Source organism: Ictidomys tridecemlineatus, chromosome 5 (genome assembly GCF_052094955.1).
Source record: "Ictidomys tridecemlineatus isolate mIctTri1 chromosome 5, mIctTri1.hap1, whole genome shotgun sequence".
Lineage (NCBI taxonomy): Eukaryota > Metazoa > Chordata > Mammalia > Rodentia > Sciuridae > Ictidomys > Ictidomys tridecemlineatus.
Genome location: NC_135481.1, coordinates 123,506,755 through 123,518,915, shown reverse-complemented (window position 1 = coordinate 123,518,915; position 12,161 = coordinate 123,506,755). Strand labels below are relative to the sequence as shown.

The 12,161-nt window shown below is 56.2% G+C and overlaps 1 protein-coding gene across 2 annotated transcripts; it reads right to left on the bottom strand.

The window, feature by feature from the left end:
• Window positions 1–5,450: 5,450 nt before the first annotated feature.
• Window positions 5,451–10,775, bottom strand: Siva1 (SIVA1 apoptosis inducing factor). 2 transcript variants are annotated; one of them, XM_005334638.5, is made up of 4 exons: window positions 10,589–10,773; window positions 8,454–8,648; window positions 7,664–7,820; window positions 5,451–5,615 (listed from the first exon to the last, which is right to left on the bottom strand). In XM_005334638.5, the coding sequence occupies exons 1-4, from the start codon at window positions 10,704–10,706 to the stop codon at window positions 5,558–5,560; spliced, it is 528 nt and encodes a 175-aa protein (XP_005334695.1). In that variant the 5' UTR covers window positions 10,707–10,773; the 3' UTR covers window positions 5,451–5,557. The 2 variants fall into 2 exon arrangements, with proteins under 2 accessions (XP_005334695.1, XP_077907169.1); XM_078051043.1 differs by lacking the exon at window positions 5,451–5,615 and adding an exon at window positions 7,145–7,491 and having other exon boundaries at window positions 10,589–10,775.
• Window positions 10,776–12,161: the final 1,386 nt, after the last annotated feature.

The following is a 12,161-nucleotide window of genomic DNA, read 5'->3' as shown; positions in this document are numbered from 1 at the left end:
TGGGCACCAGCACTGTTCCTGCTCCCCTGTACCCAACCCTCTCCCCCCAAGGCTGTCCAGGCTGCCTGCCAGCTCCTGCTGCTGTTTATCAGGCAGAGCAGGACTCCCAGGAAGGATGGAGCAAATTGCAGTGATGACCTGGGCCACAGTGCAAGAAGGCTCCAGGAAGCCCCTAGGAGCAGCTTGATAGGACAGAGCCAGGAAAGGCTACAGGGGGAGGGGCACAGCTAGAGCATCAAGAACCAATGGAGTCCAAGCAGCTGGACCGATATGCTGTTGGTGCCACCTGGTGGACACCTGGCAGAACTGCACCCTCAACAAGGTCACGAGTGGCTCTTAGGGACAGGCAGCTGCAGCCTCTGCTTTTTCATGGCTAATGGCCTGGACTCCCTGCAGATGTGCACAAGCAGAGCCCAAGGCTGGTGGGTGTGCAGGGATGGCAGCTGGCCCCTCTCTGAGAAGGGCTGGCTGTCCCACCTTCACTGGGGGTGGGATGGGGGTGACAGTGTGGACCTCTGGTAGCCAAACAGCCATGTCTGGAGCAGCCCAAGTTCTCTGGGTGGTTCAGGGTCTGGTTCCACCAGGCTGAGTTTCAAGCCACACCAGTAAGAACTCAGCTACTCTGCGGGAGGACACTGTATTTTGGAGGGCCAGGTTGCACATCTGCACATGAGCAGCAACGAAACCAAAGTACAGCAGCCACGTGCCACCCTCACACTGCGCAAAACCCAACCACCGTGGCTCACGTGATATGGAAAGGGGGCAGCTGCAGCCAGGGCTGCTCCTTCCACAAGAGCCCCTGGGAACACTGCTACTCAGAGCAGGCCTGTTTTGTGTCCCTGTCACAGGCAGGCAAAGCCCTAAAGGAACAAAGGCAGGGATAGAGCCCACTGAGTCCACCCAACCTTCCTTGCTGTCTGTGGCAGAGGAGTGGGGGAAGCAGTGGTGGGAGGGTTGCAAGGAGCTGAACGTTTTATGAAATTCCTAGAAGACACAGGTGGCCTCACAAGGGGCAGCGCAGGCCTAGATTGCAAGGCAGATGAGAGGGGCAGGGTTATGTGGCCACACAGGAGGCTGCTGCACAGCAGGGTCCAGCCAGGGAGACTCAGATTCTGCCAGGAGGAAGCAGCTGTCCTTGCTGGGTTCCCTGTGCCCAGCACAAGGCAGGCTCAGAGGGACAGGAAGATAACAGGAGTGGCCTTAGCATCTGGAACTTCCACGTGTCAGCAGGTGTGGCTAAAGGTTGTGCCCGCCCTGGTGACAGGATGTGCTGGGCATGCTGGGTGTGCTAAGGGCTGGGCCTGTATTTCCCTGGGATGCCACCGCCATGAAATCTGCCTAACGACACATGCTCATCCTACCCTCTGGCTTCTAACTTGGTTCTCTGACACTCAAGCGGTTTTCTTCTAGACCATCAAGACAGCTCTGTGGGTTGAGCCCAGGCCTCACATAGGCAGGGAGAGCACTCCACCCCTTGTCTACATCCACAGCCTTTAGTTTTGAGATAGGGTTTTGTTAAAAGACCCAGGCTGGCCTCAACCATGGTCCTCCTCCCTCAGCCTCTTGAGTAGCTGGGATTACAGGTGTGTGCCACTGCTCCCAGCTTAGGTTTTTCTTTTTTGTTAAAAAACAACACAAAAAAAAAAAAAAAAAAACAACAACAACAACAAAAAAACAACAAAACAAAAAAAAAAAACAACACAACAAAAAACAGGCCCAATGGCCTCTGTCCTGTATAGCTGAGGTTCTCATTTGGACTTTCACATTTAACGTGGGTGATGGTGAGCTCAAACATGCCACCCTGCTACTCCTGCACCATCTGTTCTTGGTCCCTTCTTTTCTGCCTTTGGGATGACTTCCTTATCACCCCATTTTCTGGTCTTTACCGGCCTACTTCTCTGGGCTTTCCCAGCAACAGCATCTCACTCCAGGACACCGTGCTGCCGTGGAACACGGGTCTGCCCAACACCAAGAAAGCGCAGCTGCAGGCTGTGGACGAGGCTGGGCCTGCTGTTCAAGGTGTCTGCCTGTGCCTGGGCCCTCACGCACAGCCCCTGGGAACCTCCAACAGGGCACTCCCACTTCTTTCTTGGCCTTAGTGCCTTAGTATTGTCATCATAAATGTTGTTTGCATTTATCATAAAATCCCAAATACATTTTTGTTTGAACAAATGCTTTTTGAAAAATTATTTTTGTTGTGCTAAAGATACAAATTTTACATTATAACATGCAGTTAATGGCATCAAGTACAGGAAGCTGTTGAGCAGAAACTGCTGTCTCCTCTGGAAGCTTCTGTCTCCACCAATAGACACTGGGCCCTCAAGCAGCACCTCCCACTGCCCTGTCCCCCGGCGTCTGCTTTCTGCTACTGCTAGTCCCACTGCTCAGGGCCTCAAAGTGGGTTGTGCAGTTTCTGGCTGGCTGGCTTTACTGGACGCAGCAGATTCATGTGTGGCAGCGATATCAGAACTCCCTCATCAGGGCACAGGCTCCTCACTGGGTGAAGGCCATACTGAAGGTGTGCAGTACAGGTGTGGCATTTCCTGGGGTCAGTAGGGCTGGACCTTCTGCTGACAGCCACTGGTGACACTTCTACAGAAAAGAGTCTACTCAACTCCTTTGCCCATGTTCTCGTGTAGCCTTTGCGCTGGGTCTTTGACATTCTCGCCACATGGCTGGTTGTCCTTCCCAGAGATCTTAAAACAGCCTGGAAGCCTACCATGTTCACCACCCTGACCGCCAGGCTCTTCACACAGGCCTACTTTCCTCCTGGTACAATTTCCTCCTGTCTGAAAGTTTCTTTGACATTCCTTCTACAGCCCCTGTCTGTCTGAAAAGCATTTCTTTTTCATTTTTGTCAAAAATTTTCAATGAGTTTGTCCATTTTGTTGCTAGGGACAAAACCACAGTGTGGGTAAGTCACAAAAGAAAGAGGTTCACTGGGCTGGTGGTTCTGGTCCTCGTCAGGCAGCTCTGTGGGGTGGCACAGGGAAGCCTGGGACCCACCCAAGGTGTCTTTAGTGCAGACTGGCTCTCCAGGTCCCAATGGTCTGCTCCTGGGGCACAGCACAGGGGACTTGAGGCTGCCTGAAGAGCGGTCATGGTGCTGTCCTACTGTGTTGTCCCACTGTGCCTGCTTGGTCTCCAACGATCCTCTGCTGCTGTTCTCATCTTTATCCTCCCAGCATACAGTGTCTTTCTTCTCTGGCTGCTGAGGAGTTTCCTTTTCTTTTGGTTTCAGGGAATTGGCTCATGACGTGTGTAGCATTTTCCTCGGGGCTATGTCAGGCTTCTTGCATCAGTGGGTTTATGATTCTGACGAATGGGGACATTTTATAGCCACTTTTTCTTCTAGCAGCTGTCCACTCCCACCCCAATTCCAGCCCCCAGGCTGCCCCAGGACTCCACTCGGCCCAACCCTGCTCTTCTGTGGCTCTGCAGCGCCCTGCAGGTTTGCAGTCTCTTCCGCGGTATCCACCCTGCTCCCCACTTGTCGCCTAGTGAGGCACCTGGGCTGCGCCGCCCTCACCCACCTCCACGAGCCCCAGCTTCCTCTGCTTTCTGAATAGGAGGGCGCAGTGAGCCGCCAGCACCCTTGTCTGGGGTGGAGTCCAGTGTCCCCCTGGCTGGCGATGGCCCTATAGGTACTGCTGTCCTGCTTCTGGGCATGTTTTCTTCCATGGACACCAGGTACTAGACTTCATTCTGCTGGATGCTGGACTGAAACAAAGCCTCTTCACTCTGGAGTTCTGTTCTGGACGCAGTGGAGTACCACCCAGGTCTGGCCTGTGAGGTGGGTTCCACAGGGCAGCTGCTCCAGGTGAACATGGCCTTCCAACCTTGAGTTGGTGCCCACGAGGACGAGGCTTCCCTCTCTTCCTGACTCTCTTATGTATGAAAAGGGCCTTGAGAGGATGCTCTGGGTGATCTCCACTTAAGTGTGCAAACTCCAGAGGCCCTGGCTGATCTTCAGCTGTCTCGATTCAGGCCACTGAGTTCTCCATGTGCCACCCCAGGTGGCGGCCGGCTCTGCACATTTGTTCCCTGCTCTTTGGGGTCACTCTCCTGTGCTGGCTGCTGTGCCACATCTGGCATTTTGTCTTCTCTGTGAGTTGTATGAAGGCCAGTCCCTGGTGTCTGTATGGGGACACCAGACAGACACTCACTACCAAGCTTCCAGGTGCCATTTCATGAAGGTCCCACCCCTTGCAGCAGGAAGAGTTGATAGGTGTACACATGTCATGTCCAGTGGGGACAGCTGGGGGGCTGAGGGAGTGATGGAAGGGAGCTGTGAACTAGACATTGGAGGCTTCTCTGAGCCCAAACCTGAGAGAAATGAGAGCAAGCCTTACAGGTGCCCACAGGAAGAGCCCCAGGCAGAGGAAGTGAGGGTTCCAAGGGGGAACATTCGAGGCCCACTCCAGGGGCTGGGTGGAGGAGAGATGGGCCAGCGGCTGGCCTGCGATGGCCTGCAGTGGCGGGGCTGTGCAGCCATCCTGAGTGGAGATGGAGGCTGAATGGCTGCCATGGCATTCCTTGGGGCCCGGGTAGACAGGCTGGAGGATGCAGAAGGGAGAACTAACAAGGCCTGCAGAGAGCTGGGCCGTGGGGCGAGGCAGCAACAGAAGCCATGGCAGCAAGGCCCTGGGCCTCTATGGCAGGAGGTCACCCTCAACAAGGATAGCCAGCACCTGGCTAACAGCCTCAGCGTGCTCCATGTCCAGGGAGAGGCTGCCAACCCTCTGTGGGCCCCTCTGCCACCTGGCACTGCCACAGCAGCCTGCTTGCTGCTCCAGCCCCAAGTCCCATTCCAGGCTCTAGCTGTCACCTGCTCACCACCAGCATTCCTCAGTGTCACTTGCCCCTGAACTCTGGCCAGCACATCCCAGTGCCCATAGAAGTGAAGGGTCTCCCAGCACACAGTCCCACCCTGCCTCAGTCCAGCCCAGGGCTTCAGTGTCACTGTGATCCACCTTACCAACTCAGGCCCTTGGATTCACAAGGACCAGCACCCATGGCCTTCCTGTATGACTCTAGCCCTGCTCAATCCTCCATGCCCAGCCCCACCTGGCCCTGTGCAACTCTGCCTGCTCAAAACGGGGCAAGGACTGCCAACCCAGCATCGCTAGGATGCCTCCTCTGCTGGAGAGAGCTCCTGGAGGGCAGGGCCTGTCACACTGCCTGGGGCCCTGGCCATGCATGTGACAAGGTATTTCAGGGGGCAGTCTGGGAGGGACACCAGCATGAGGTGACACTGTACACTGGAAACCACTCAATCAGACTGGGCTCTGGGTCCCTGCGCCAGGTTGGTGATGAGTAGGAGCTTCTGATGCAGAGGGCAGGCACACTCTGCAAGGCTGTAGGAGGCAGCTGCTCCCCACCTGTTATGCCCCCCAGCCTGGGCAGACCCCACGCTTCACCCTCAGATGGCTATGACAGGAGTCCTCACATGCAAATATAAAGGGGTTTATTTGATTCTGTCATCAGGGTACAAAATGCAACACACAAGCCACTCCTGCCCTCTTCAGCACGGATGTGTGTGCCGTCCACAGGAGTCTCAGGCTTCAAACATGGCGCAGCTGGTGCACAGGGCCTTCTCCCAGACGCCACTGCAGCTGAACCGCCACCGGGGCAGGGGGGGTAGGGGAGAGAGGAGAGCTATGTTAGGGCCTGGGCTATGCCTCCCTGTCCCCTGCCGTCCTAACCCAGGACAGAAGCATAAGACCTTTGGAACAGGCTCATGTGGCAGGGACATTGCAGCGTCTGTTTGGGACACCCCCCACCCAGGGGTGGCCCAGCATGCAGGCACACCGTCTTCAGGAACTGGCTCACATCCTTCCCCTGTTCCCAGCTGCAGAGCAGATGCAGTCAGTCAAAATGAGGTCCCCCCATAGGAGAGCAATGGGGGCCTTCAGAGAAGGTAACACAAGGAGAAAGACACAGAAGAGGACATCAAAGCACATGGAGATAAGCATCCATAAGGAACCATAAGGAAAGCCCAATGCGGCCACGGCCACGGCCACCAGATGCCCCAAGGGGCCTGCAATGGATTCTCCTGACAGCCTCGGAAGGAGCCCACCTTGCAGGCACCCTGATCTTGGACTTCCAGCCTCTAGAACATGAGAGTAAGTCTGCTTAAGCCATGACCCAGCGCCAGCTGGAGTGACACAGGCTGAGAAGCCCAGCTGGGTTTCACACAGGACACGCTCTCCCCAGAACCCCGCCAACATCCTGTGAGAATTCACAAAACACAACGGCTCGCATCAGAAGCACATGGAACAGCGCTCTCTCCTAATGAATGAGACTTTTAAGGGGAGCCAGTCAGTCATAGGAGACACTGACTGGGAGGGACATGCAAAGGACACACAGGAACAATGTGCTAACCAAGATGCAAGTAAGGACATGCCATCTAAAACGCGTCAGCAAAGCCAGTGCTGACGGTTACCTGGTGCTCAGACCATCTGCCAGTGGCGCCAGAGGCCAGCAGTCAACACAGCGCCAGCAGCCAGCCTGTGAGCCTGAGGCAACGGAACAGGTAGGGGCCAAGCGGGGCCACCAGGTAGGTGGGTGACGGCCAGCTGAGCTGCATTTCAGTTACATCAGAACCATGTTAGAGAAGCCCTTGTTTTCTGCCACTCTTGCAGCTGCTTGTCCTGAATGGGAATCCAGGGCCATGTTTGGCGGAAACTGCAAGGGGTGGGGTAGGCCTGGCATCCAAGCCTGGGGACATGACTTCCAGGTAGTGACCTGGGGCAGGTCATTCACTGGTAACAGAGGGTGGACAGCCCACCTCCTGCGGACCTGCAGGGAAGGGCTACAAAGACACTGCCCTTTCAGTTTACTGTCTGTAGGAAAAAGACCCAAATCAGGATGGGAAACCACAGGAGGAGCACCCGCTTCAGGACTAGCCTAACACTAGTTCCCAAACTGAATGCTGCATGTCACTGGACTCCCACTTGGCCATGGGGCCTGGGACTTCTCCCTAGAGCACCTCTCCAGGGCCGTCCAGGTCTCCCCAACTGAAGAGCACCTCAAGGGAAAGATGCCCTCTGACATGTGGTTTTCAGTTTTACACAGCCTTAAACCGCTGGACCTGAGCTTGTTCGGATCTTCAGAGCCACTTGCATGTCTGGGGGAACCTGTCTTTTGAAGGGGCAGGACAAGTGGATAGGCATAGCTGCTGGGGTGGGAACAGCCTCCTGGCACCTTGTGGATACCAGAGCCAGCCAGCTGCAGCAGCATGCACTCACACACAGTGGACTAAGCCAACTTCCCATTTCCTGCTTAAAGAGCTAATAACCTAGCAAACACACATGCAGCATGCACCTGCTACCATGCATCAGGTGTTCCTCAAACATCAGCACACAACGCAGGAAGCCAATCTATGAGGAAGTGTGGAGCCGAGAAGACCAAGACACAAAGCTGTTGAAGAAAGGAGGCCACAGAGAGAACTGACCATTGGTGAATCTGGATTTCCTTGAGAAAGAACTACTACGGTTCAGAAAAAAAAAAAATAAAGCTATACAAGGCATTTATTGTCATCATGTCCTGTCCTGCTAGGTGATGGTAGATGGCACCTATAGAGGACCTGTCCACTACCCTGTGGGCACACCCTGAGCATGGTGACCATGGTTCTAGCAGCACCATGGACCAAAGCACTTACTCCACAAGGCCACACAGGGCACAGGCCACTGCACCACAGCCCCAGCAAGTGCGCACACACTGCCCACACAGGGCCCGCTCACACTGGCTGCAGACCACCTTCCCATCAGCAGCTCGCACGCATGAGGAACAGGCGATGGCTGTGGCCCCCGACAGGTCTGTGAGGAAAAGAAACAGCATGCTGTCAGCCCGGAAGGGGAGTGGAAGAGCACAGGGGCTATGGGCTCACCTCTCTTCCCTGCAACTGACCTAGTCTGCCCCACTCTGGCACTGGATCCCTTAGAAACCCTCCAGCTGAGCACAGTGCCCAGATCCCATTCTACTAGAGATCCACAGTGCTCCCTCCACGAGACTGCAGGTCCGCCTACTGCTGCATCACCTGCTACTGAGCACAGAACTTCTTGCTGACTGCTTTATCAGAACCTGGTGTGTTCCTGTGTTGCAAGGTGTGGCCCGCTACTTAACCAAGGGTCCTGGACCCCTCTCTGACCCCCTGAACACATCCAGGTGGGCCTGGGACTCTGTCTGAGCACTGCACCCCTGACATTCCCACCTCCACAGAACAGAGAAGGGCAGTGCCAAGCAGGCAGGAGGCCAGGTGAGTCCTACTCCTTTCCTGGCCTGATAATCAGATCTCCCAGCAGAATCCTTCTGAACTTCTGCCACTTGCCCTGTGTATCAGACTCTGGGTCAGACTCCTGCTTGTGAGGCAGGAAAAGCATCTGAGCTGACTATCTTGCACTGCCCACCCGCAGCACCACAGACAGGAAGTGCCACTGGCAGCCACTCACCAGCCTCAGGGGCCTGGGCTCGGCTCCTGATCAGTCGGCCATCTGGTCCAATCAGCATCTGCCCCCTTACAGCTCGAGGTACACCTGTAGGGCCGGGCTTTGGGGACTCTGGCAGGTGGACGATGGCACAGCCTTCACCCCACACATAGTTCCTGCAGGCCTGGGCCCCGTGGAAAAGGAGTTGCTTGGTCTTCTCTGGGGAAGACAGACCATTCCTCAAATTTACACTGTGCAGCCATGAAGCCCTCAACAGCCATCTTATGACCTATCAGGATGGCACAGGGAGTTCTTTGTGCCTGTCCCCTGTTACCCTGGCTCACGCTGCTCCCTGGAAAGGCAAGGCCTCCTCTGTCTCCCCTGGCTCGGCAGCCAGCATCACTACAGCCCCACCTGTGTCCCACACAGGTCCTCCTTCTATTGGTCTGCTCATTCTCAGCAACCACAGCTGGCCTCACTTCATGGGGCTTGTGTCCCTTTCCTCTCTCCTCCCCTGTACTCCCATCCTCAAGGTAGCCCGTGTCATGCAGAAGAAGTTCTGCACCCTAGAACACTACTCTTCAAAAAGGTGCCCCCAAGGAGGTAGGGGGAAACCAGAGGCTTAGCTGAGCCTGCAAGCCTGGGCACATCCCCATCACCTCCAGAGAGGCCAGCAAAACAGGGCAGCATGGGCTGGGGTTGTGGCTCAGTGGTGGAGTGCTTGTCTCCCATGTCAAGGCCATAGGTTTGATCCGCAGCACCACATAAAAATAAATAAATAAAAATAAAGCTATATATCCATCTACAACTAAAAAAGACAGGACAGCAGACAACTCCTGATCAAAGGACCCCAGAACCTTCTACAGGTCTTGAACACCTACTCATGCCTAAGAGCTGGAGTGACTGCTCAGTGCACAGGGCAGTGGCTTTCCACTGCTACACAAAGGTACCCAGGCAGCCTTACAAAATCAAATGCCAACCCACCAGTCCCCAGAAAAATTTGCCCAGCGTGGCCCCAGTGGAGATGCCAGATGCAAATAATGGCTGTGGGAACTCAAGTGGAGTGGCTAATGCCAGCCCAACTGGGTGCTTCCGCCTATATTTGTGTGAGAATGTGGGAAAGGGGGGGGTCACATGCTGAGGACAGGGTTCCTGGTCCATCTGAAGTGGAGATTAAGGTGGTTGCTGTGGCCTGGAACTCATCCCATGTGACTTCGATCTGCATGTCAGTCCTGCCCACACTACATAGCACAGCACCCCTCCTGACCCAGAGAGGAGGAACAAGCTCCTGCCAACAGGCCAAGATAGGAATCCCAAGAGAGGATGTAGAGAGGGAGATGACTTAACTTCCAATTCTACTTAATTCTTCTGTTTCTAGTTGTTAAGGGCACATGCTTTAAGTCCAGCCACAGTCTCTGGCTTCATTGGTTTCATCACCTGTGTGGCCTCAAAAGCATTTCAGGTGGCAGCCCTGACCAGGGAGAGGGCACAGAACTGCAGACATAGGAGGAGAACCAGGGCCTTGAAAGGGGTCTTTGTTTTTTTTCAAACACAGGCTTCTTCTCCACACCCCAAAGGCACAAGCAGCAACCCTTAAACTCTTAAACCAGGATGTTTTCCGACTGCCAATGTGAGTATAAACTTTGTGTCTACAACCACCAGGATAAAGTAAATTCCACTCTGCATCTGCCCCAGAAGTTAGGCTCGCCAAAGTGATGCTCAGTAACACGAACCTGCCTGGCATTCTGCAGGAGGCGGCCTCCCACGCCTCCACTGCCCTCACATACCCAGAACGCCTGCCTCGCTGTTTCCAGGGCCCTGGCCTCTTCCCCCCTGGCTAGCTCACCCTCCAGGACTCAGCCTCGACTCTGGGCCTCCCGAGACCATCCCTGCTCCCCGTGCCCGTGCTCGTGCATCGGTGCCACCTCCATCCCTCCCGGCCCTCGCGTCTTCGAGGGACAGACATGTCCCGGCTTGGCTTGGCGCTGAGTGGGGCGGGGGCAGGGTGGGGGAAGGAGGGCGTGCACTGGGTCACTCGCGTGTCCGCTGCCCCCTACCGGCGCTGCCCGCCCGCTCCGGCTCCCTCTGCTCTGGGCGGGAGGGTCCCGGGACCGCTGCCCGGGCCAGGCCAAGGGGAAGCCGCGGCCGCCCGCACTCACCGAAAATCTCCCGAGAGTAGCGCTCGGCGCACACGCCGTGGCTCAGCTCCTTTCGGCCCACGCGGACTTTGAGCTGCAGCGGGGCGGCGTCCGCGAAGGGGCAGCCCCGCTTGGGCATGGCCGCGGGGCCACAGGACGCCGACCGCCGCGCGCGCCACGCGCTGACCCCGACGTCACAGCCGCGCGCCAACCGCCGGGCGAGGGCGTGGCGTGGCTAGGAAGCGGCGCGGCGCGGGATAGGCTAGTAAGAGATTGGGGGCGGGGCTAGTGAGAGGCACGGAGCGGGATAGGTCGGGGGCCGAGAGGGGGGCGGAGCTCAGTGGCGCGGGAAAGGCCAAGGTGGAGGCCGAGGGTACTCCGGGATCTCAGGGGCGGAAATTGGGAGGCCGGTGGGTTGTGTTAAGTCAGAGGCGAGGCAGGGCGGGGCTCCTGGGCGATAGGGCGCGGATAGGCCGACGCTCGCTCGGGGGCGTGGCTCCGGCGTGGCGCTGCGTGGGAAGGGCGGGGGCGGTAGCGGCGGGCGCAGTGAGCGGGCCCGGAAGCCCTGGGGAGGCAGGTGGCGGTTCTGTTTCCAGCCCCGAGTGTGAGGGCGTAGTGCCTGCTCCGAGTTCTCCATCGGAAGGATAACGGCTCCGCAGGCCGGCCGCCGGGAAGGGCGATTGAAACTGCCTTAGGACTTATTTATTTTCTTCTTTGAATTTTTTTTTTTAATTGTTGTCCGGGGTTGAACCCAGGACCTCGCTCGTTCTAGGCAAGTCTTCATCACCAAGGAACATCCCTTTATTTTATTTTATTTTGGGTACCTGGGATTGAACTCAGGGCACTGACCACTGAGCCACACTCCCAGTCCTATTTTGTATTTTATTTAGAGACAGGGTCTCACTGAGTTGCTTAGCGTCTTGCTTTTGCAGAGGCTGGCTTTGAACTGGTGATCCTCCTGCCTCAGCCTCCTGAGCCACTGGGGTTACAGGCATATGCCACCACAACCAGCCCCTTTATTTTGAGATAGGATCTTGCTAAGTTGCTCTTTATCATCCCTAAAGCAAAGGAGGACAGTAAAACACCTGGGCTGCTTAGTTCAGATGCACGTCCTCCTGGAGGACGCTGGCTTTCTTTCCTGCACCCTGGGCACCAGGGCAGAGGGGGTTATCTGTAGAAAGCCACTTTCCTGCATGGGGGCCAGGGCGTTGCTCCGTGTCATCCTAGCAAGCTCAGCAACGTCATGCTGATGATGTCACTGCTTCTGCAGCCAAACGTGAGACCCTCTCTGAGTGGCGATGGGTCCAGAATGGGGCACTGGGGAAAAGCTCGTGTCCCTCATCCAGCCTGACACCACTGGACTAAATGCCCTGGGGAGAAAGTGCAGTGATGGGTGGAGGAGCTGCTGACCTAGCCTGTGGCCATGGACTCTCCCTAGAGCAGACTAGTCTCCTGTCAGCTTTCCCCAGCGATCACGGCTCTCAGGCTGTTTCTGGGTACTTTATTCGGCTTTCCCAAAACCTATCACTGGCACAGCTGGGCTATGGATGTGACAGTTTCCCAGGTTGGCCTCAAACTTGCAATCCTCTTGCCT

Coding starts and splice junctions, on each gene's coding strand:
- Siva1 (XM_078051043.1), bottom strand. CDS start 10,706: ATGCCCAAGCGGGGCTGCCCCTTCGCGGACGCCGCCCCGCTGCAGCTC. Junction 8,649..10,588: donor CTACTCTCGGGAGATTTTCG/GTGAGTGCGGGC, acceptor TGTCTTCCCCAG/AGAAGACCAAGCAACTCCTT. Junction 7,492..7,663: donor GCCCTGTGTGGCCTTGTGGA/GTAAGTGCTTTG, acceptor TCTGAACCGTAG/TAGTTCTTTCTCAAGGAAAT.